The sequence below is a fragment of the Bemisia tabaci genome, chromosome 7 (assembly GCF_918797505.1).
Source record: "Bemisia tabaci chromosome 7, PGI_BMITA_v3".
In the NCBI taxonomy this organism is placed as follows: Eukaryota; Metazoa; Arthropoda; class Insecta; order Hemiptera; family Aleyrodidae; genus Bemisia; species Bemisia tabaci.
This window is the reverse complement of record NC_092799.1, coordinates 15,777,198-15,803,596: the sequence shown is the minus strand read 5'-3', so window position 1 is coordinate 15,803,596 and position 26,399 is coordinate 15,777,198. Positions and strand designations below refer to the sequence as shown.

Genomic DNA, 26,399 nt, shown 5'->3' with positions numbered 1-26,399 from the left:
ACCTCGGTTTTTTATTTTCCTCCTTTCATCATTTTCATCATTAGCCATAGCCACTTCAAAGGGAAATTGACACAGTTTTAACTTCTTCCCCATACGGCAAGTGTCTCCTTCAATTTATTGGCCACTAACTTTGCCTTAAATAATTATCAAACTACGTTAAATATTTCTTTGGGAAGGAGGAAAGTTGAATCTGACTGACAGGCAAATCCAAAAGCGTTGATGAGCCCTTACTCGTTGGCTATATTCGTAAGTAGAGCATTGCACCAAAATCCGTCGAAGCTCTTAAGGCCACAAATCTTAAGAATATTAAGTACATGCTTATTTTTCAGCAGCCATCAAAGAGAACCCTCTGAATTTTCTTCTTCGTCATAAAATTTCTGCTAGTTTACGACTCATTCAGCTAATCATCTAATTAAAGACTTCTTCACTGTATTTGGCTCTATATGTTCCCCTCTGCCCTCAATCTCACCACACCCACCGCGACGCAAGAAGGACAAATAAAAGAGGCAGAGGCAGAAAGAGGGTCTTCACTGTCTGCTAAATCATTAGCAATGGCTCATAATTACTGTCAAGTAGGGTTGAAGCCACGTGTAACTCTCATTATCCAATGTTAACCACTTGTCCGTAATTCATTTCCATGAAAAAAGAAATAAAAATAAACTTAATATTCATTATCACCCATGCTTACATAAACACACTCTAAAAATGGCGTGCGGGGTGAGAGGAGCAGTAAAATACATTGATAATGGCAGGGATCTGTTCTTAAAAGAATAAACTTTTCTCTCAGTTTCGCGGTCCAAGTTATTTACGCATTAAACAATTTCTTCGGTATCTGGTTTTGTTTTTACTTTTTATCTTTCTCTCTCTCCGCTCTAGCACGGAGCAAACTTTTTTTTACACGAGCGGGTCCATTATACTGTAATTAGATTCTCGTTTTGCTTGATTTACTCCAAGGATATTGCACTCAGTGCAGATAATTCCTCCTTAATTCATGATGACTCGCCAAAGAGGGTTTTCAGTCTATCCCTGTGGCTACCCTTTTTATCGTGTTTGTTCTTATAGTTCTGATCTGTTCTTGTATAAAATGCACTTTACTCAACATTGAATACCTTACGGCACCTTAGCTACCAGTTTTTAATTTGCCTTTCCTACGAAAACGCAGAAGAGATTCTTGCTGAAGAATATTGACGGCAAAAATGTGTTTCTTCATTACCTACCTATTTTGATATACTTATTGCGATGAAACAGAACAATTTCTGGGGAAATTGTAGCCTATGCTGCTGTGCTAGGAAGAACGCCGTGTGAGCCTTTAGCCATTGCCATATTTTCGTCAATAAAAACCTGATTCACTGAAAAATTGTTGAATATTTTTTCAAATTTTTCAAACAACACTGTACGTAATTTAATCTAAAATTTCTAATAATTTCAAGGGAAAATATGCGCAATTGTCTTCAAAACTAAATGTATAATCCGGAGAAATGTGGCAACTCTCGAATGCTCATGCGGCATTCTTCCTTAGCACGGCAGTATGTAGCAAGCACTTTGTTTACAAAAATGTTTGATCATATACCTAGTCATTGCGCAAAATTCGGTGAGATTTTTCTTTGCTTTTCAAGTATAATATTCAATGAAATATCTGAATAAAAATGTCTTGTAGTGCTCTCTTCTCTAATTAAAATTAAATTAAAATTAAGTTATTGAGATTTTGTAAACATTATACGTATTATCGAAACTACATAGTCAATGTTACCTCTAAAAAATGGATGACTACACTTCAGGCTACTTTCGTTCTGCCTCACAATAGTCACACGTTGCGTAGAACATACTCGTAGAATCGGCGACACAACCATTTCAACTCTCAGGTAGCTCAAATTGCATAGCCTATAGATTGTAGGAAAACTCGATTCTCGCTCGAAATTCAAACGATTTGTAGCAGGAAAAGTCGCTTTGTAATACCTAAGATATCAAGGTTCTCTTTTGCGACATTTCAGTCGCTAGTTCTGCATTCTAAACTGAGATTTGACCTCTGCATTGATACCCTTAAGAGAAATAAATAAGGACAATTAACATAACCATTTACCTTCGTATTGAACTAAATAATTTGCCTCTTGCCTAAAGATAAAGCTCCCAGACGTCAAAGCTGTCTTGCTTCAAAATGCAAAAATCTGACTTTGATTGAAGAATGGAGCAATTTATTTAATTCAAAACGATGTCGATGCATTGTCATCCAGGGAGAGCGAAGTCAATAGCAAGAGAGAAAGTAAGAAAAAAATATATTTAAAGCAAGGGGATCAAGCACGATTTACACAAAATTGGCCTTCCCTCCCATGGCGGCTCGGCTAGGATTCATTAATTATTCACACCCAGATTTTTTGCATGGCATTAAAGCGCAGTTAGGTCGCAGCGTGAAATTGCCGCAAGAAGCGACGGGGCAAAAATTGCGTGGCAACCGGAATAAAATTTATGAAAGAATGTAAAATTAAATTCGATCCTGGATGAGAACCCGTTGGCGTGTGAAGAAGATGCGGAATAAAAGGAGGAAAGGAGCCAGGAAGATGCTAATAAGATTTAAATTAGGGTAGGTGAATATTTTGTGAGCTGACGGGGCTGCAAGGCGTTGGGGAAGGGGGAGGGGGTGGGGGCGGGTCTGTGAGATAGAAGTTAAATTAAAAGCCGTATTGAAGTGTTGAGAAAACAACGGGACGCTAGGCTGGCTTTTCAGGTTTTCATTAAATATCGCCCGCCGCCCAAACTATGCAGAGGGAAGGCTAATCAAAGAGAGTCGCAGTCGGGCAATAAAAATACCGGCCGGATATACTTAAAACAGCGTATGCTCATTGGGTTCCCTCTTGACTTGCGCGGTTCTGCTTTGAAAAGTGGGATGCTGGCCAAATATACTTAAAACAGCGTATGCTCATTGGGTTCCCTCTTAAGTTAGGCGGTTCTGCTTCGAAAAGTGGGATGCTGGCCAAATATACTTAAAACAGCGTATGCTCATTGGGTTCCCTCTTGAGTTACGCGGTTCTGCTTTGAAAAAGGGGAATGCTGGCCGGATATGCAACGTCCACCGGCTCTCGAGGCCTACCTTCCCCTCCTACGGCCGCCCAAATGACTTCACCGTTCTCAAGCCTTTCACACCCCTCTAGTTTACTTTTCCTTTTTTTTCCTCGTGGAGGAGGCCATTGTTTGCCAATGCGCTGATATACTGGGATTGGCGGTTGGAAGCATAGAGTACAATAGAGTCGCAAAGTACTGGATCGCCGATGAAGTCACTTTTCGAGGCTGTTTTGTCCAGTTCTCCGGAGACTAGTGTGCGGCGACTAGCGATGACGCATACGCAGAGACTCGCGCTCAGCGCTCCCCACTCCCGACAGTCCCGACTCGGCTCCGTTCGTCGGCTAGACACACACTGAACCAGCTAAAATAAGTAGGCCGGTAATAAGTCTGAAATTGAGTCCATTTATGAATATTATCTCGGAGTAACATACATTAATGGATTCATTATGGCTTTGAATATCTATTTCAAGCAAAATTTGCACAAATTAATACCGATGGAATTAAAAAAAGTCGAAAAAACACAAGCAGTTGTTGATTTCTCCATAAGCCACCGTGTAAAAAAATGCCGGTTGGTTCACACTTGGTATAAGTCGGAAATTAAATTCCTATATGAATTTTATCCAGGAGTAATATACATCAATGGATTCATTATGACTTTGACTATCTAATTATAGCAAAATTTGCACAAATTAATATCGATGGAATTAAAAAATGTCGAAAAAACACGGGCAGTCGTTGCTTTTCCCGTAAGCCGCCGTGATAAGAAATGCCGGTTGGTTCACACTTGGTATATGTCAGAAATTAAATCCCAATATGAATATTATCCAGGAGTAATATACATCAATGGATTCATTATGGCTTTGACTACCTTTAAATAGCGAAATTTGCAAAAATTAATGCTGATTGAATTATAAAATACCTAAAAAACACAAGCAGTTCTTGATTTCTCCATAAGCCGCCGTGTTACAAAATGCCGTTGGGTTCGCAAATGGTTCACTATTTTCGGAGCACACGCGGCTCGGAAACGCCTGTTCATGGATTGGCTTCATCGCCGCTCCAGTACTTTGCGACTCTATTGTACTCTATGGTTGGAAGAGACACCCAAAAGCACGGCTACCTACTCTTCGAAAAACACTCCTCTGTATGTTAGGTGTTAAGGACCAAGAGGTCTCCAAAGATAACGAAAGAGGGATAAACAAAGCTACTGTCAAGAGTGCACTGTGGATAAGTACTGTATGTGATTTGTTACCATTGTGAAATTTTGGAGAGTTATTATTTTTTTTTTTTTTTTTTTTTTTTTTTTTTTTTTTTTTTTAGTTTTTCTTCTGCGTTGTCCTTTACTTCAAACCTTGTCCAGTGGTCCAGTGACCGTTCACATGGTATACCCTAGTTGCTAATTTTTTCAAAGCTTTTATAGGGCCGGAGAACCTTAAAAACAGAAGAATCAGGGGGAAATTTGAGGTTTTATATGATAATGCCATACATTGCCATAAACTGTTGCAAATGCCGTTGTAATTGAATTCCCGTGGGTAGAGACGGACTGGCTCTTCGCAGTGGCCCGGGAAATCGCCAACAGACTGGCCCATCGCGGTGCCGCGGTGCGGACCCCACCCCATAAACTTTCGATATTAGCCATAGTCATACCTATGTCATTTTTCAAAAATTGCCGAAGTTAGGTTAGATTACCAGAGTTCATTTTTTTCTGAATGTGATACCGAGAATATAACTCCCTGAAAATTTTGTCATGATTGTGATAAAAAAATAAAATGTCTACTTGCTCTTCTTGGAAGTTAGCTAGGTTCTACGTTCTCCGGTCGATAGAACGTAACATCATTCCGACGTGAAAAATTTCCCATCGTAAATTATACTTTCACCGGAAAACATACCGGATTGCAAAATCTCTACAATACCGTGATCTTAGGATTGCAAGCTCGCGGTGTGCACTGTCCGGAAATGGTGTACTCAAATACGTCTTTTCAACGACTTGAGCGCGCACCGCACCGTGATCTACGCGCAGTGCATGAAGTATCTTGCGGTCTTGTAAGGCGCTACTATGCTTCCGCGCCGTGCGTGCGCGCCAGCCTCGCACCGACCGCTCTATGTTTGACGCAATTATTCAGACTCAGCTGTTTTCAACCTATGATTTTGAAGTTTTTGTACAGTTTGTTGGAATTATTATCATTTCAAATGATAAAACATTACCTAAAATCCAACCAATTTTCTTCTCTTCACGTATTTTTAAAAATAATTCTAAATAGAAGCATGCAAGTGAATAGAGAGTAATGAAAAATTGAATTACATACATGCAGATAAGCTTCCTTAGGAAGGTTACCGTGATATTCTGGTGATCTTCTCAATCTTAGTTGATTTTCGGCCCTGAATTCTATAAACACGTTGAAGACTTGCCGAGTTAAGTAAAGTATTTTGAAGTATTACCAATAATTCCTCCAAATCATTAGAAATCCACGTCATTTTTTTCTCTAATGATTTTCAAAAAATTTGCTAAACGTTATTAAATACGGATGCTACGACTTGGTGAGTTTTTGGACTACCGCTCTCTTTCTGTGCCATAGTATACTGTTTTATTTTGCGAGGAAAGCTTCGTATTATTAGAGAATGCCAGTCATTCTTAATATGCTGGAGCGCCTCCAATTTCGTATGATAACTGTGCAAAACCCCCTGTTGCGAAATAGTTGCTTGAGGCGCCGCGCCGCGCCGTGGCACTGTGCGGCGCGGCAGGCGGGCGACCAGCGCCTACAAACCTAAGGGGATACGACTCGCATTGCGCAATGCTTGAAGTATCCCCTTAGGTTTGTAGGCGCCTGTGCACGTTCCGCACAGGCGGCACGCCGCGCCGCGGGTCACTCACTCTGTGTTAGGCTCTATTATTTAAACTCGCGTATTCAGCGATTTTGAACTCATGCTTTTGAAATGTTTGAACACTCTGTATAGATTATTCTCATTTAAATTGATGAAAAAAAATATGTATTAAAGAAAAATATAATGTCTGTTTTGTATATTTTAAGGTTGTTCCATGTTAATTTTAATAATTTCTAAAGCTTTTGAATTTTTTCTTTTATATTGTGTGCTTTAACTGTGCTGTAGTATTTTGTACGTGGAACCAAAATCTCAAAATTGGACATAGGTATTTGACTCTAAAAAATCGATGTACAAATGGATTAAAACCGAAGATAGCGTGCTTTACGGTTTTTCTCCTCTTTTATTCATTATTGTATAGTTTCTTTGAACTACGGATCCTTGAGATTAATATCGATACCATAGCTTGAAAAGGGTTTTACATATATTTTCCACGTTTTAAAAATGTAAACCTTTTTAAAAATTCAGGAATAGTTTCATGAAAAAAGGGTATGTGTATATGAGGTATATTTTATAGCGGAAAGTTTAAGGATAGAAATAAAACAAAATATTCACCAATGACAATATGAAAAGACAAAGCAAGAGAGGAAAGAAACATTTCATTTAAAAAATGAGTCACCATACCAACACCCCTTTCTCTCTCAATCCCCTCATTTCGATATTGCCATTATAATTTTACGCGCGGACTAAAATATAACCCTTGGGCTTGGACCAAGTCACTGTCGCTTATTTTACGCATGGACGTAAACTATTGGACATTTGACATTGGAATGTCCTTAAACCGCCAAGACCTAAATTTCATAAACACATTTAAGACTTGCAGAAGCTAGTAAAACACTACCAATAATTCCTCTGAATCATGAGAAATCCATGTCATTTTAAGACATGTAGAGGAAAGTTTCGAATTCATAGATGGAAATGACGTGTTGAGATATCGGTCGGAGCAAAGTTGTGGAAGTCTTCAACGTAAATTTTTAAGCACTGGGAACGCTACACGTACCATAGGGGTAAATTTTTATATTATTCCCTATTGCTTCTGTTGGCACTTCTCCAGTCTTGGCGAAAAGTTTAGGCCAAACGTCCCGCCAATAATGAAACTTTGTAGCGCGGTATATCTTATTTTGAGCATTTAAACTTATAGTCAAACAAAATCGCGATATATGGCGATTAAATCGCAACCAATCGCAATTTTTGGTTCGATAAAATCGTGATCAATTTTTGTCGATAAAATCTAGATTAAATCGCGCAATTTATCGCGATAAATTGTCGGGCGATGAAATTGCGATTTTACCGCGATTAGATCGAGGATAACCGCTCAAATTTTGATGATTCTGGCGACTTTATCGCCGATAAAATCGCAATATACAGCGATTTTTTCCGTTGAGAAATGCAACTTGAGTAAATTGAGCTATAGTGCCTACGTTATTTTATCTAGCACTGAGTGGGACGTATGAGCCAGAAATAGTAGTGAGAGGAACTCGCGGATTTTTAACGATGCATTTTCCGAAGTTGTAAGTTTGCGTTGAATTTCATTTAACTGATAAGCTCTTGCGAAGGGCCCACGGCCACGGCTCTTCATTTTCTGATCAAACAAACGCTGCGCTGACCTCGGAAGCTCCGCTATCCTGAACCGGCGATCTGGAGCTTATTTTTTTCTTTTTAATTACAAAACGTTACAAACGAATGTAGAGATGAAGGAAGCCCGCGCACGAGGATAAGGAACTCTGCAGTGAGAAAAGACGATAGTGGGAGTGGAACGCTCGCAGTTTAAAAACGGGGTCACGTAGGACTCGGTGCGATGCGATGCAGGTATTTCGGATGAAAGGGTGACCGGGGAGCGGGGGGTTGGGGTGGGCTCGGGCCACGGGTCTATCTTTCAATCTGGACTTTACTAGGCACGTATCTGCGCAATAAGCGTCATCTCGACTACGTTAGAGGCAACGTTAACGTTTTAATATTCTCTATTGTGCAATCTGTGTCGCGCAATTGCCGTTTGTTCAGTCCGTCTTTGTGTTTGCGATGGCAGAAAGGGAGGGGGCTGCCTTGTCGATGTGTGAAAAATTTACGGCTTTATTCAGCGTGTCCACTGTCCGGTTATAATCACGACGATGAGGTGGGAGCTGAAACCCAGCTGGTCCTCCTGAAAATGATCCGGTGAGTAGGCACTAACATGCTTTCCGCGCTGATCAGCGACCGTACTGCGTTTGGCGCAATGCGTGAAGTATTCCTGCACTCTCGTAGGCGCTAACATGCTTTCCGCGCTGTTTCCGGTCCGAAAAGCTCCACGAGTCCGCTGAGGCGAACGATCGCCGAAAACGCGCGTTGGATGAACTCTCACCAAACCGATAAAAACACTCGTTTTCTAGCGTTCCTCGGCTCGGAGAGCTTCGTCGAGCCTCGGGACCGTGCGTAATCGATTCTACGCCTCAAACTCCCCAGGATTCGACACTAATCTCGGAAATTATTTGCCGGGCCAAAATCGAGGAACATTGACAGGAGCGAAAAAAGGCCGCGCAACGTGAGAAAGCTGAGGGAGAGCAAAAAGCAAGCCACGAATAAAAGCTGAAAATAATGAGTGTGATCTCATTTCATTGCCGATCGATTCCCATGGGTGTCTTAAGGTTCAGCTTCTCTACATGACTACATAATCGATGACCTTCAAATTCTCAGGCCTTGTCCACACGAGCGCGATTCGCGGAACTTAGTTCGAGGAACAAGTTTTAGCTGAGCTAGAAACTTATTCCTCCAAAACCCGGAACTTCCCCCGTACTCCGAGCCTCTACGTATGTTTCTTTTGATGTGAATGTGTTTGTTTTTGTTTTTTTACGTCCTTTACATGTCTTGACATTTATTTTTGTTACTTTGACGGCCGTAATAATCAACTGTTTTAAAATATTTGTATAGTTTTATTGAAGTTCCGGTTCAAGTTCGGGCGAACTCGTGTGGACAGCATGCCTCGTTTTAAGGAACAAGTTCCGGGAACTGTGCAGTTCGTCGAATAAGTTCCTCGAACCGCGCTCGTGTGGACAAGGCCCAAAAGTTCGAAACAAATCTTCCGTTGCCGCATGTGTTGATGCAGAAATCAGTGATGATTGTAGAGTTTGTTTGATTCGTCATTTTCAATCGATTAATCGTCTTCCGATTCGATCAACTACTCGATCGTCAAAATTTCGATCCACTTTTTCATCTATGATAGGTATGCTGTCGGTATTAGCCGAGGTTAGAAAATTGAAATTTCTGAAATGAAGCTAGTCCCCTGTGGAATGACCCGCTGGGTCCACTTTTATGGTCTAAAGTGCTTATCGCGTCGACTGGTCCTCGTAATCAGCATGATAGCGGTGAATTCACTGAGCTGGAAGCAATCAAGAACACTGATTCCTTTGCTGAGGAGTCAATCCTTGCAGATCCTCGGGGTCATCTGCAACAGACTGGCCGCTCCTTCTTACGAGGGGTTTGTCGGTTATCTTGAAATGCTTTTTTTTCTTCCTAGAGGTGTGAGGGAGGCTTCGTCGGAAAAAACATTTAAATTTCAACCCAACTGAACCCAAGTAAGGGCAATTTGTGGCGTTTTTAGACACACGTTGTGATTGGAAAGGAGGCAAAAGGGCTTACTTTTCACTAATGAATTTTCTCTGAAGAACAATCGAAAATACCACTTTCAAACGCACTTACAAAAGTATACATGTAAGGGAGGGGAAATAACTTTGTGGTGCGGACTCCCTTCCTTTCTTGTGTTACACTTTCATTCGTCATGGACCACCTCGAAACAGTTGTTGTTTCAATGGCTATTTCGCTTTTCATTGAATTGCCCGTATGCGCTTCACGCTGGCCAGCCATCGCACTGTGTTTGGCGCAATGCGTGAAGTATTCCTGCACTCTCGTAGGCGCTAACATGCTTTCCGCGCTGACCAGCGACCGCCCTGTGTTCGGCGCAATGCGTGAAGTATTCCTCCACTTTTGTAGGCGCTAATATGCGTCTCGCACCGACCGCGAAGGCCGCACTATGTTTGGCGAAATTGGAAACGATGATACAGCATTAGATTTGAAAGAAACTGTAGAAATAGAGGAACTTTTGATACATTATTCTGTTGGCTGAATACAACATGTTTCCGCAAAGAAACCTTCCATACATTGGTTTTCCCAGATTGCCATTTTTTGAGCTAATTCGACTGGACTAAAAGGTGAAATTTGTTTAAAATGGATGCAGAAACGGAAAATGACATGGTTTGATTAGTCAAAGGTATTATGCTCAATCCAGTCTGACTCGAAGTGATCACAATTTAAAAAGAGCATGATTAATGGTTAATTTTAAACAAGAGCATGAGTGAAAAGTAATAACAATGGCGAATGGTAGAAAATGGTACTTTAATTTTAATAATATAGAAGATTTACAATTGTTCCTTGACACAGAGTTAAAAGCTAAGGAATATCTAGCTTAACACAAGTAAATGCAGTGAAATAGCTTAAGAAAATATACAAAGTGAGAGTAATAATCATTTTGTAGAGATGATCAGGAACTCACTATTTTTAGGGCTATAGTTTTCTTAGTGAGAAGAATCACATTTTCATTGTTTTGGACACTTGAGAAAAAAATAGAGGTTTCCACTAAACGATGGTTTATACATTGTTTCAGAAGCTATTTCAATTAAATCCACTAAAGACAAGAAAACTACATTTTCAAAAAATGAGAAAGAGGACTTACTTCATCCTTGATGGAGGTATACACTTTTGTGGAAGAAAATTTAAGATCAAATTTAGATGGAGTAAAAAAAATAAATAACATGTGCAAATTGCATTTTAGTGACATCACAAAATTCAATTACTCTTGTATGGATGCCACAAAACAACAGAGAAGTGTGGGGAAAATTACCAAATACATGCTAGAGGTATTTACAGGTTCCCAATTACAAGTTTGCAATGAACACTTAAATACTTAAAGATAAATAAAATATAAAAGCAGAGATACATCTAAAAATTGAACAAATTTTGATTTGATTAAAACACCTAATTCATTAAAGTCCTTTAATCCTTCAGTCACAGAACTTGAAAGGTTAACAGGTTTCTGAGTTACAGGCTTCACCAGCAGAAAGAGAATTTTGAGCAGCTGGTGGTGAGCAATGAATTACCTGAGAGGAATTCACAGGAAGGTGGGAAAATTACAAATTTTTAGACTTACAATGATATTTAAAAATATGAGGTAGGTGATGGGGTAAAAATACTTTTTACAGAAACATTGGGTAAGTCTCTGGTGGTTACTTTATTTTTTTATTTTTTTTTTTTTTTTGCATGATCAACAAAAAAAATCTTAATCTTCAGTTGATAAGGTATCCTATTTATTTTTTTATGAAAGTTCAGTTTAAAATTTTACATTTCTTTGAAGGAAAAAGTATTGTCATGACGGTCCTCCTCCGCGGTGTTCTGCTAGTTTTCAGCCTTTTATAGAGACTGTAGAGAATCTCTCAAGCAATCCTACTAGGAAATATTTGGCAAGTTGGGTTGATACCGCAAAGTTTGAGAAAGAAATAAATCGTTTTAACCAATAACAATTAATTTCACTGAAATATTTTTCTCTTAAAACTTATAAAATATTTTGCAGCCATTAATGTATCATTCTTGGTTTGAAAAACATTCTCATTACCATCTTCGATATGTTCATTAGTCCCTTGGAAGTAAAGTGGCACAATATATCAATGTCGGTAACTGGTAATTCAAACTTCAGAGGATAAACATGGCAACTCTTCTTCCATGAATAGAAAAATATGTGTCAAAATTGGTTTAAAAAATAAGCACTGAATTTCAGTTTTGTCGAGAAAAAGATAAATTTTGAAACAGTTGATTAATACATTTTTTTGGAACTATCTAATTTTAATTCGATTATTTTAATTATTATTTAATGAACTACCATTGAACTTTGTGTAATTCGTAACCTTCAAATTACATGAATCAAGATAGGTGCTTACTGAGCATTTAAAACAGTAAAAATATGCTGTGTTCTTTCAATATATGTGCTGCCAAAATTGGAAAGTTATTTGCCAATCATTTTAGTTAAATGAACTATTACAAGCGGTTACAATGAGCTATTTAAGGAAAAGTCATGCATGCAATCAAACACTTTAAAAGAAATGTTGGTCACAGACATAGATACTGGGGAAGATAGATTGTGAAAATTGATGACTTTCTCAAGCATTTTCGTCCTGTAATTAATAATTTCGGTAACTTAACTTGGCTGCTGTTTAATTAGTCTCATTTTAGTAGCAAAAAAATAAAATCAATCACTACAACCAAAACATAACAATGCCGGCGTTTACAGACATCATGCAAAAGAAGCCCTGACTTGGTCAGATTTTCATTGATGAAAATTTTAAAATTCCCAAAGACATAATTAACACATACAACCCACCAGTATGCAATAAACAATGCAACGGTGAAACAATTGGATCTTTTTCATCATTGCTTTTTTAAAATCTTTTCTCCGACACTACCACACTAAGAAAGAGCACCGTATGTGCCTTCAGACGTTACCATATTTCCTTTAAAAAAGACAAATTTTCTGGTAAAATTTTGAATATTATACTTCAAATTTTTGAGACTATTTTTTTTGCAATTAAACCTGAAAAATCAAAGAATTTCAAGGAAAAATACAGATATCAGTCCTCAGAAATACATTTTTTACTAGGAAAATTTGGTAACTGTCAAGCGGTTGTACGTCGTTCCTCCTTATCACGGTAGAACAGTCATTAGAACTTTTCAGGTAGGGAAAAATTGAGATCAAGCATTTTTTGGCACTTCTGTTGCAGTTGTGAAAGTGCTATTTCAGAGCAAAATTGGAGAAGTTTTTTCTTCTTGCCTTCGCATTCTGTTTTAAAGCCATGTATCCACCTTGAACAATTCTACTTCAGCATTATATAAAATCATATTATTGTAAAAAGTACAAAAGATAAAGCTTTTCAACCTATTCCGTTAAAGCGTCTTTCATGGATTACAAGACCTCTTAGAAACTTTTTTTTTCCACCGGCAAAATGTACAGCTTGTATTATAGGTCCGTCTATTATTTGAATCAAGGAGCATGGTAAAAAGAGATATATACATAGTGAGAGTCCCTCTAAATCGAATCAATTTACAGCCTGTGGTTTGTAGGTTACTTGGAGTGGAATTCTTTCAGACATAATCGACAGCTCCAGGATCCTTCCGGCGGAGATGATAAAGGTGGAGAGAGACAATACATGTGGTAGCCACGATCGCAGTCATCACAAAATAGTAACTGATCCTGAAAAAACCAGGGAAAAAAGATACATAAAAATAAGAGGTGAATTTCTTTCTACTATTGATAAAACCAATATTACAAAAGGCCCTGATGTGCGCAAGAGGGGCAGATAACACCCATCACCTGGTTTTTATAGGTGAATATCTTGGTTAAAGTTAAATGTAAGATCTTGTTTGTTAGAAAGATTTTATTTTTTATTAGAAATACTTCCGTTTTTAGTGCGCCACGCCAACTTTGAACGATCATAACTTTTGAACCATTTGTTTCCCCAAGTTGAACTATAGCTCGTTTCAAGGGCTTTCATTTAAATTGGTTTTTGTAACGATTCCTGCCTTCCCTACCATAGAAAACCTAAAAAAACTGAAATTTTTGGGCTTGAAAAATCAAACAATGATTTTTGTCACATTGAAAAATTACCTAAAACAGACTTTAATATATGTCAAATGAAAGGTCTCGTTGAGAGCTTTCATTTGAGCCCAAGATCAAGTTGATCCGTTGTTTCGTTCAAAAGTTATGACGGTCTGTGCGTTTGACCTTTGACCCCCTCCCCCTTAGAGGGCTAGACGGGAAAGGTCACCGGATTTAGGCCTCTCCGATGATCCGTTATGATTCCTGAAAGTAGGGATGTAAAATCTCTTGCGGCTATTTCCTATGGAAAATGGGACAGCCTCTTTAGTCCAGTTAGATAAAGATAAAGAATTTTAGTATAAAGCAAGAGCACAACTTGTCTGTAAACATGAATTTTCACTATGACAATAATTTTACAATCAGCAAGAGAGGATTAGAACTTACATCATTGTCTGAAGTCCCACAAATGGAGCAGCATTTACACTCAATGCACTGCCACCTGTACTTGCGAACAGACACTATCATATTGTTCGTGAATTGCAAACAAGTTGGATGTCCTGGAAAAGAAAAATATCGCCAAATAACTCAAAAGATATTAAAAGAGGCAGGAAATTTTCAATTTTCTGATTGATTTTTGAGGCATTGTACTAATATTTTTATAAGTCAAATATGCCAATTGAGAATGGGCTTGAAAGTGTTTCTAAACAGGAAACCAATGTTGGATTCCTGTTCCTATCAGAATAGAATATGCTCCTATACAGAACAAGCCACCTAACTGGAAAAAAACATTCTGATTTTGAAAATAAGGTTTTTATTGAGGATTTTTCAACTACGTACATCACTGGTTATGTCTCACGATCAGAAGAACTTTTTCAAAACGTGACACGAAGGATCATACTTAGAGAAAATGACTGAGGAATAAAAGAAAAGTGAATTTTGTGAACACTCAAAGATAAACCGAGAGTAGAATACATACCCGATCTGCCGCAGTCAGAGCAAGACACCAGTTCCTCCGGCTGGCCAGATTTTTTATTGGCCACAGCATCGCCGAGACAAAAATCACAGTATGGAGACGGGGCAGCCTTTTCTCTACCATCCATCTTCAATACAGGTAAAGCATCCTGAAATGAAAAAATAATATTTGAGAATTGTGCTGGCTAAACAACATATGTCCACATAGAGTGACACTACAGAGACTATGTAGCACCAATAACTATAACGTAATGCCAATATCTTCATTTCAAATTTTTGCTTCTGCACTATGGTTAAGTTGCACAAGTTAGATAATAAAATTTTGAGGACATCAAATTTGGACTTACGGATTGGCATAAAATATCATAAGATCTGTTGATGCACCCAGTTTCTTAGCCCATTTTTAAGAAGGAACGTTTTTTGCGTTTCAAAAGGAACTAAACTCAATTCATTTTGGTGTACTTACAAATCATTTTATTTTTACTGAAAGCAAGAACATTCAATTGGTTAAAAAGTGTTCCAATATCACAGGACCAACTAACCCATTGGATGTTTTTATCCCATTTATGTACTTCTCCCATTCAAAAATTAAACATCTTTGTAGAGGGTTGCCGCAGAATTTAGAAAATGAATTTCCCTGACACATTTTGGTTAAATCTCTGACAATATTGAAGATACGCCAAATGCGTAAAAAGACATAATTAGAAATAGTTTTCAAGCATTTGTTTTTGTTTCGTTTTTAAGAAATTTGTTGTTCAAAACGTCAAACTCATTCCAGAAAGCTAGTAAAGGTTTTAGCACAATTTTTCCCTGACACTTTTGACGCTTTCCCTTGCATTTCCAAATTTTCCCTGGCTTTTTAAAATTCCCTGACATTTCCCGGTTTTCCCTGACTGTGGCAACCCTGTTTGTATGAATTTATCTTATATTAATTCAGGTGCATGCTTTTCTTCCATCACTTTGATTTGTGGTGTGCTGAAAAAAGTAGAAGTAAATACTGCAATTGAATGGATCTAAGTGAGAAGAGAAAAAATAAGAGGATTTTACCGGGTCTTTTGCGGAGTTGGTTTTACCATCAGTCTCTTCTTCCGGAAACCCTTTTTGGCTGCTGTCGTCAACTCCTCCGGAGGAAGGAGATGGGGTGGAGGAGGGATGTCTTTTTTTCGCCGAACTCCCCGACGGCGAGGCTGCCGGCGTGCCTAGAATTCAACAACGTTCGATTGAAAGCAAATGAATGCTTTACACAATATTCTACTCCACATAAACAATTTTCTCAAGTTTTAATCCAAAATATTTGAGAGTAAAACTTGTTTTAGGAACAAAACATGATAAGGGGCTTACTTATTTGTCGCTACAATGATAAATGAAGTCCCTGGGATTGAATGCTTTACTTGTGCTTTTAATAATTGAGTGCCTTCTACTGATGTAAATTTTTTAAAAGAAAAACCAAGAGACAAATAACTTGAAATTTTTCCTCAAAATTCTTTTTAGATGTAAAGGCAAATTACATATTATGATGTGAAAATCTGTTTTACTTTTTATGAAATAAACAAACGGAGAAAGACATTTCAAATAAGAAATAGATTTTGAAACTTTACATCCCAAAAGCTTCAAATATGATCATTAGGTCAGTTGTGCAACTCACAGAATCATGTTTGATGGTTGAATTTTATAATGCAGCAAATACTGATGAAACCTGTCAATGTGTCAAACGTCTATGTCCAACATTACAAAAGGTGTCAGTCTTTAGAAACCAGCAAACATGGCATCATCCATAATATTTTCAAAGCAGGGTAATAACTCTCTATTTTTATTGAACGTAGAGACTTTAAATTTGGTAAATCTTATTATTACCATAGAATAATATGCACACCATTGAAACACAATCCTGTGAGGAGCATGACTCGGTGAACTTCAATACTTGAGAATTATCTTCCAAATAAGTTTTTATCAAGACTTCGAACAAGAGAAGCTTTTAAAATCTCATCAGGAGTATTGAAAATCACAAAATATTACGGGAATGAGTAGGTATGAGAGTTTTTACCTTCATGAGAAGCTAATTTGTGAGAGAGCGTTACTCACTTCCGATAAAATAAAACCGATTCATGATAAAAATTTGGAGTGTCGATCATGGATGGGTCCATGAAATCATGATCTGAATCCATTGAATTTTGATGTAACCCACCAGAAAACTTCTGTAGGATAGGCTTAAAATCCAAATCTTTTGACCGTTCTATCATGGACGATTAGAGAGTATTGAACTGCAATGGTCTCAAATGTATGGAGCAACAAAGGCATTGTATGCTGCGTAGAATGAATTTGCTTGATTTGTGAGCGAGCCATTAATGAGGAATGGAATTCCATTGATTGATGACATTTTCGAATTCACCAAATATGATGCAATAAAAGCTTGTTAAGTAATGACTTGAATAAACTTGACTGACAGAATGAAGTCAAGGAACCGAGGATAATTTGGCATAAAGCGGCTTTCAGTTTTTCACTGTTTTGTCTTGAAGCCTCTAAGCCTTAATGCTTTAGGGATCGTCCATCTTTAGGGAAATCCATCCTAGTGTGCAGCTAATGAAAATGCATGGATAGAAAGCACTTCGTTCCTAAACCAAATGCAATTCAGCTCCTCAACAAGTTATATCAGGTCCCACACAGCCATCACAGTTCCAAAAATTGCTTTTTATTATTGTTTGGAGCACTTTTCTGGGCTAGATTTTAATTCTTTCGTTCAACTTTGTATATGAAAAATTCATTCTCAGAACATATTAAGATTTAGATTTGCCATTAGTACAAATTTTTCAAGAATTTAATGAAAGTTCACTTAATGCTCAGACCTCCATGCCTCGTCAATATTTCATTGAGCTAAAAATTTGAAAAGAGGGAAGGGGTGCAATGAACCACTCGCAAGGTGCAAATTTAAGCATTGAGAAACATATTTTTTCTCGCCAAAATTTCACATGGAACACAATTTGTATGACAGAAATTATTGAAAGTAACTTCTGACCAAGATAGAAAGATAGTAACTTGGTTTTTCAATGCATAAATTCAAGCTTCTTTGCTCACAAAAAAACCATGATCTACTTCAGTTAAATCACACACTAGACATTACCATGATAATCTCTGCCGTATAGAATTAAGGCCTCATCTTTTGGCTTTGGCTCAGCTGTTACACTTTGAGCAACACTAAGCAGGGATGGACGACTGCTTGATTCCACCAACCAACTTTGGTTTAAAACAATCGAGGAAAACTGTGATGACAAGATGGAGGAATCATGTCGCATTAATGAAGTCAGCCACTCTGAGGAAAAGGGAGTTCTTTGCTCAGTTTTCAGGACAGGTAGCTATTGCGACTAATCCCCTTGATGGATTAAATCTACGGAGAAGCGCGTCAAACGGTAAAAGTGTGCATTACTCTATAGGTGAGTTGATTTGTTAACGCCCAAGGAAAGGAGAGCTCGAAACAGGTTTTCAGGACAGAACTTAACTTACCTCAAATCTTATTGGACATGGGATCATAATATCAAAGTGATTATAAAATGTTTTAATAATATTTGAAATGACCTTGGAGACAGCACTTTATGTGATTTGACGGTTGCCATTTTTTGTGTCAGAGTGACGTGCCATATATCGCATCAATTTGTTCCATAATTTCAGCTACTTGTGATTTTTTTTTTCAATTTAGAGATTGCACTTCTGTTGTCATGAGACTGAGGAATTCATGTACGAAATTTGACAAAGAAATTCAACGGATTGAAGGCGGGGTTTTTTCGAAGGAAAAATATCACATTCGAGTGCAGTTTCCATATCGGCATCGAATGTGATATTTTTCTTCTAAAAGAACCCTGATTTCTTTGTCAAATTCGGTCCATGAATTCTTTAGTCTCATGACAACAGAAGTGCGATCTCAAAATCCGAAAACAATGACAAGTAGCTGAAATTATGGAACGAATTGTTTGAATGAAACGAGATAATCGCACGTCGCTCAGACACAAAAAATGGCAACCGTCGAATCACCTTAAGTCGTATGTATTATAGTAGGAAACCAATATTTTCCTTTGGATGAATGAAGACAAGACTAATCCTCTTTCTAAACTTACAGAAGAAATCATCATTATGTATTGGCTTCTTTGTTTTTAGGATTTGAGGTTTGCAAGGATTCTGTTATAAAAACAAGTTCTGCACTGCTGTTTTTCTCCGGTAACTTACTGCATCAATGTTAACAAGGTCACTATCGCCAGCTGTTTTGAAAATTTGAGATGAGAACTATCCTGTCTCTAGATTAGTTGGTTTCACGAATGGACTGTTCAATTTACTCTTCGAAATGAGCTGAAGTGCTGATTTTAAACGTACTTAAAATTGGATCCTGTGACAAAATCGACAATTCCACCGCATTAGCCTAACAACATTTCACATTACCTAGCTTCCTCTCTCATTTTCCTTTATTGACAATGAAAAAAACGATGTAACGCCTTGCAATTATCTGTGAATTTTTTCTGGATAGTATAGAATCTACCCACAAAAATTTAAGTCAGAATGTTGTTTTGTTTCCAGTGGGGAAAAATAATATAAGTTCAGACAGTGATATCGTAAGTTACCACAGTAATAAGGGATGTATGCAGGTCGCTTATTCGTCAAATAAAGCCAAAAGCTACACGTCTGAGTTCTGTAGATTAAAAAAGCATGAGAGGAAACTACGCACTGTTTGATGTAGTGGCTAATTCTGGTCAATGCTCACTAACTTTTTGAAAAAAATTTGTTCTGTTTCTTTGTACGGTTTATGAACTTCATTTAGAACAACCGTTCAACCACCTGGTTTCAATCGTGTGAGTTAGAATTGCGAAACACTTAATAATAAATCCTGCTGAAATAGAATGGAGCTAGCTGTTTATCAATTGTTATTCATGGCATTCTATAATGTTAGTACCCAGAATCACTCTCTCTGGCAAATTACACTCATTCCCCTACTTAATTTATACCTACAAAGGTGTACATACCCATAAGTAAGTTTCCCTATTTAGAAGTGTTTAAATCAAGAGGAACTGTTTCCATTGTGACATTGACTCTGGCATGCATGTATTATTGGGCCTCAGGGTACATGACCCGATGGAGAGGCTTCCTTTTGATTTGGATACGTTCATTTTACAACTAATAAAGTATGATAAGTAGAACTAATTTGTAAAGAGTACTTTGATGTTCGTACTCTCGAATTTTTAGTGCGTCATGATTTTAGAACGAGTTGCCGAGATATATGCCTTTTTCTGTCTCCACCTCCACTGATTGCAGGTCCGATTTAGTCCACTCCTAACCCGGCATGGGGCAAGATGGCATTATCAGGGCGGAAAATTGGACTGCATTTTGCAATCAGGAGCTACAATTTCGGGCTCAGTTTAGAAACAACGTATGTACCATTAGTTTTTCTATACACATTAATGATAAGTTTTTACGGATGAGCTAGAAATTGTAGTCCTAAATTGCAACATGTGGTCCAATTATGACAGCCGTTTCCTGGGGCTGCAAAGGGATATTGCTTGCTGATAACATGCTACAAGATGAGACCATCAATGCAGAAAAATTCTGTAATATCCTCGAGAAACTCAAAACTTGGATCAAGAGAGAATGGTCCAAGTTTCTGAGCCGAACAATTCTGTTTTTGCACAACTGTGCTTGTCCAAACGAAAGTTGGAAACTTTAAGATGGCCAATTTTTCCACGTGTATCTTTTTCTCCAAACTTGCAGTCGAACAACTTATTTATTTCCACACCTTTAATGGGTCTTTTCCGCCAACAGTTTGTCGGTGACAAAAAGGTTGTGGATTGCATGGAAAAAGGCTTTGGAATTAGAGAAAATGTTTTGCTGATGGGATAAGGACTGGTGCCTTGACATGCTTGATAAAATGAGGGAGCTTCTTTGTACTAATTTTTACTATTTTAGTTTAAAAAGTTTGTTTCACATTATTTCCTTCATTCAAGCTTTTAATTATAAAGCAATTGAGAAGAGAAGTATAAGTAAGCATATTGAATAGTTCCCTGCATTGAATGTTTTCTCTTGCATGCTACATTCATAACAGCTACGCTTAGAAATCTATTCATGGCAAAACTTAAAAATTGGACTGGAGGTGAGCGCAAAAAAAATTATATATCTTGGCAACCTGTGGACGGAATTTTGAAAACTAGAAGTCGTTAGATTAGAACAAAAAATTATAAGCAACGAAACCTCTTCTTCGAATTCCCTCTATTCATTATTACTTTTGAGTTATAAAAAAGGGAAACTTATTTTTCTGGATACCCTCATATTAATTTAGGATGATTTATACAATATTTTGCCAGAGGAAAATTTCTCTGTGGATCCTCAAAATGCTTCCTTTTTTTTCAGTGACAAGAATGCTAGCTCCGTTTTGGATGAAACTTTTGAAACTGCATTAAACTGAAGAGTGCTCAAAGGTTTGAAAGTAGTATTCACAAGAAATAGGGACTTGTGTCATAGATTTGCTACAGTTCCAGATCAGAGAGCATTGAAATTTGACCACTTAACTTGGAGTGTAGATGATAAGCTCAAATTACTTGTAAAACCGGTTCAAAGACTAGAGCATGTCTTCAGTGTATTGCTGTGCTTAAACAACTAAAACTTAAACTAAAACTTAACTTATTACTGGAAAAAAAGTTCTTGAGAAGATTGAGACAGAAGAGGTAAGGAGAGAGGATTGAAGTTTCAAAAAAGGATACTGAAGGATGGCGCAACTGCTTTCAATGAGCACTTAAGAAAGATAGAACCATGCAGAAAGAGTGTACACATAACCATAAAAGGAAAGGAAAGGAAGAAGAGAGCCAAAACTTTTCCGAACAACAGCTACAGCAAGAGCAAATACAATTCCACTGAAGTTGTTAGTTTCATCATACATAACACACTACTTCGACTAAGGAAAGACAGAGACAGACTTCTTTTAGTTTAAAATTGGTTTTCCTCATTCTTTCTATCATTATTAGTATTTAGGTATTTAAGGTTTCATTAAAATAGTAACTAATTTGAATGAGACCTATTCAAGATAAAGGGGCCATTTTTTATTTAAGCTCAAAAATGCAAATTTAATGAAGGATCAGGTGAAACTTTTATTAACTTAATTTTTTACAGAACTCAAACTTGCACACGATGATCATAATCTGCTTTGATGCTTTTAGTGGTTCAACGGTGGCACTTCAAAAACCTATAATCTTTGCCCAATGTCTCTGCACTGTTATAGGCAAATAACCGCATCATTTATGCTTTTGATTAATGGCCCTCATAGAGATGCGGTCTTTGGCATAAGTCCAGATTAACTTTGTAAGAATTCTCTTTGACCCAAGACAAATTAGAACTTCCTCAAAGATGTTTTACAGCAATGCAGATAGTTTGCGATCAATCAATTGAGGCAGAGAAAGATATTTGAGTCAGGGCCGGCTGGAAATTACTACAAATGTTTCACGTCATTACTTGATGAGACAGCTGCAGAGCTTGTGAACTAAAATCGTTCTGAATCATCTTTAAGCTCATCAACCAGTTCCTAGGCAACCTGGTTGATATACTTGTCTTTAAAGGTCAATTTCACTTACACTCAAAATAAAAAAAATATTATTGTAGGAGGTCTGCTGAAGGCATTTGTTACAAAATAGAAGATGGCTACTTGCATCTAGTAAACTGCTATTGCGGGTAAAGAGGCGCAACTTTTCAAAACCACTTTTGTTCTGCTCTTTGTGACTAGAATCGCAGAAGTTCAATCCCAGAAAACTTGCAAGTTTATTTCACTTGCTTTGAAACATTACTCCAGGTTAATCAAAAAACACATCATGAGATTTGTAAAATCAATCCCCTAATCTCATATTTTTGCTTTTCGATTGAAATAGTGTCGATTAAAAATTAGTTCAGACCAAATTGGTATTGATCAACCCAGTGTAGATTGAATTCCTGTTGATCGGTTTGCAATTTTATAATTCACTCAGTTCATATAGGAAATCGACACTGGTTTTGTAGTTGTTTGTCATTCAAGCCACTACTGATCGGATCGTGTTTTTGTTTTCCGATAGTTTCACGTCAATGAAAATGGTACCCACTGATATGGAATTGGAATATTGTTTTTAAAACCACTCTGAATCAGAATGGTAAGCTTGTCTTTGGCATTCTCTCATTTGACTCATCGCCTTTCATTTACAATGCTTTCGGCAGGCAGACAGAAAATCTAGTTCTTTGGATAAAATTTTCAGACTAAGGCTAAAATGCTGAGCCTCCTGAAGGCTTTACACCTGAATTCAATAGCTTATATGATGAAATTTATCCTGAATCCAGAGATAATCGCTCAAATTGTACACAAATACAGTTGTTGATGCTGATCAGAGTTACAACTGATGAAAAACCTACTTGTTAGAGTTATTTTAAAGGGAGTGAGGAGATAACCTTTGAAAATGAACAAATTTCACTATGTTACCTATTTGCTGGTCATATTAGATTTTAGAACATATTTGTCTTTGTCCTTTTTTTTTTTTGGGGGGGGGGGGGGGGGAGAGTTTAATCTGAACTATTAGGGGTAAATTCTATTTTATTGGTATTTAAAAAAATACAAGGTGCCCAAGGGAGAAGAACCTAAGACCTGAACTCATTAAAAGGTTCAGTTCAGAAAAGTTATAACAGTACAGAATGTGAGCCCTTACCAACCGCTACTTTGGCCTCTAGATGTATACTGCTTTGAATGTGCACTTGATGTTCAGATGTTGGTACGCAGAATACAAAAAAAGTTATCCCGCAGACCCATTTGTAAATAGATAATATGGCACTGACGAATAGGGATTTTTACTTTCATACGATGAACTTGGGATGGTTTAACAATGTTCACAGATTTTACTATATAACTTCTCTGAAAACTTTCAATACCCCACAATTTCACCTTCCAGATTGCAATTATGCAAATGCTAGCGCAGGGTTATTATCCTGGTCAGGCCAAACAGTCAAGTCACCACATTGTAAAAATAAAGAATTTGATACTTATGTACATAATTAATTAATTACTTCAATCACTGAATCAGTCACTGACTGTGTTTCATATTGCTTAATGATAAAAGCCACGGACAACAGCAGTAAACAAGTTACTATCAGAGGGGTTTTTCATTTTTTTCAAAACAAATCAAGCTTTTATGGTTCAATGGTATTAGAGAGATAAAAATGTATCTTTAAAATTGTAAAAACTTTCCATTTCTCTGCACTGAAAATTCATGAAACCTGTTATACTTTTCGACTACAGCATCAAGCAGGCTCAAGAAATAACCTCCGTAAAAGAGAAGTTTGAACTGACATTAACACCGAACATCAGCAAGTACAAAAATGAAGTAAGAGGACATGCGCTTCATAATTATTACGAGGTATAAAACTAAATGTAAGTAAAAAAATAGCCACTTATTAGGAAGTGAACAGGAAATTTACAGTAGAAGTTATCAAGGCATTACTATATATCATTGCTCGTGCTAGAGATATGAATAAGGCACCAAACAGCTTTAGGACATGCTCCTGATTTGTTCAATAAAAAGTTATTTCCCAATTTTACTACAAATCGGTAAGTACAAAAGGTATGAAAAAGTCCAAAATATAATTAGGCCTGATGAAGGGTGACCGATTTTCTTGAGTTTGTTATTGTTATGCCTGTGATGAGATACTATCCTAGTGACGTGAAATCTTTAAAATTGATCGAGTTATGTAAACCTTCAATGAAGTCAAAGAACATACTCGTCTAAACTCTGATTTTTATTGATTGATTCTGGAGCAAATAGGTGGTAATCGATCAGCTTCAATAATGAATCAAATTTTGATGCAAGCAAGCAATTTACACAGAAAGAGTTTTAAAAAGCAGCACGATACCGACTGTTAATCATGAGTAGAAATTAGAATAGCAACTAAAAGAAACTAAATGAGGAACTATCATCACCTACTGCAAATTACTTAACAAAAACACCATAAATACAGCACAAAAAGTATCGCAAAATGACAGCTTCAACGACAGTCAAGAATTTTGTCAAGAACAATGCTAAACACTGTGAATTGTACCTCAAATTTAAATTTCAAGAGAGAAAAGAGGAAATGAGGAGAGAAACAAAAGAGAAAAAGAAATATTTAACTTGAATTGTTGATTGTACGCTTCAGGTATTTCTTTTTCTTTTCTTATCACTTTTAACAGATAAATTTGTAAAGCTCATAAGCAAGAAGGCAACAAATTAGTTTAATGTTGGTATTTTGAACTATTTTCTTTTCTTCCACCTGTGAATTATTTTAACTTGAGAGCAAGCACATAATTTTGCAGAAACTCATCTTCTCATATTGATGACTGCAATTTGGAATTTAGTATCCTATCCTAACTCCAGACTGGGCATATTGTCAATAGGAAAATCTAGGTTAGCCTTTAGGTCATATACCCTTAAAGTAGAGATTGAAAACATAAACCAACGAAATTTGGAGGGAGAAAGGTATCAAAAATTTTCCAAATTGATCTTTTTCCTCAGTAATGCAAAGGTCGAAAGAGGATTAACTTCTGGATGCATAATAAACAACCTGCATAGTGTTCAAAAGTAGGATAAAATGTTTATTTTTAAATAAATACGAATAAATAATAGGAATATACTGACTTAAACAAAAAATTTGAGGAGTAAAATCTAAAGAAGACGCGAAATATTTCAATGATTTGAGTTTGACTCATCTCAGTACGCGAAACTCTTTTTTAATCAAATTTGAACACAACAAAAGTCACCTGAATTTTTCTCGGAAGATGAACATTTAGAAACTGTTCATGTATCAAATAGCTCATAATCAATTATTCTTCCCTAATATAATGCAATTAAATGTTCCTGCGAAGAGAGGAACACCACTTATCCTGAGAGTAAAAGTGATATGTAATACTTGAACAGCTCCTAAATATCCAATTACAGGACAAGGCACTAAAAATATCTCATTATATGAAGACTGGATGAGACCCTTGCGAATATATCTTCCCACATAAAAGTTGCAACGAAATCTTTCCAAGAGGGTAGAGGTCCAGAATAGAGGAAGAACATCGAGAAATTTGAATGCTCTCATTTTGAGAGGAAATAATTTTAGATAAGATGAACATAGGTAGAACAATTATGCCTCTATATGCTGTTTTTATGCTTAGGTGTACAGGGCCTCAGGTTCTGAATTTCGATCATCAATGCGCAGTAATAATTAATCCTTCATTTAACGATTCCTTAAAGTTTACTGATCCTTGCTTGGAAACATTTGGTTTCAAATTCCATTTACTACGTGGCAAAAAAATACAAAAACATGCACCTCAAAATAGATCTTCACAACAGAAGCAAAGAAGCCTTGAAATTCTATTCAAAAAATTCCAAAAGTATTTCAGGATTTTTATTCACACGGAGAAAAATTTAAAAAACACTCCCATGGCTTGATGGTGAATAAGTAAATAGCAGCGTATTGGCTCATTTTGCACGTTCTTGAACTTATGAAAAAGAGTGACAAAATTAAACTTATCACTTGCATATAAAAAAAAAATTGATAATCTAAAAAAGCTTCCTTCACGAATTTTTAACAAATAAAGAATTAAAAGCATTTCTTTCACTTGATTTTAGGATAGTTAGGTTATTGACTATCAAAAATGGATCAAATTTTGTAATAGGGATTAAAGTTTTTAGCCACATAATATGAATACTCAGAGTTAATTGACTTTCAAAATTAGCTAAGGTGGCAATAACGTGTAGCTTAAAATCATTCTTTTGGGACTAGAGGGAGGTTGAAAAACATACTAAAATTATTAACTGTGATGAGAATTAAACTAAGCAAGGACAAGGTCCAGGGAAAAGCTATACAAATTAAAATTTGACTA

At 36.9% G+C, this 26,399-nt stretch overlaps 1 protein-coding gene across 3 annotated transcripts in view; it reads right to left on the bottom strand.

Moving 5' to 3' along the window:
- Positions 1–10,282: 10,282 nt before the first annotated feature.
- The window catches only part of d4 (double PHD fingers d4), a 34,356-nt gene continuing 18,239 nt past the window's right edge, over positions 10,283–26,399 (bottom strand). For all 3 annotated transcript variants that reach the window (XM_019040118.2, XM_019040119.2, XM_019040120.2), the window contains 4 exons: positions 15,566–15,717; positions 14,523–14,667; positions 13,991–14,103; positions 10,283–13,201 (listed from right to left, as the gene is read on the bottom strand). In XM_019040118.2, coding sequence (XP_018895663.1) covers positions 13,073–13,201; positions 13,991–14,103; positions 14,523–14,667; positions 15,566–15,717 — 539 coding nt within the window. In that variant the 3' untranslated portion in view covers positions 10,283–13,072. The remainder of the gene's footprint in view (positions 13,202–13,990; positions 14,104–14,522; positions 14,668–15,565; positions 15,718–26,399) is intronic.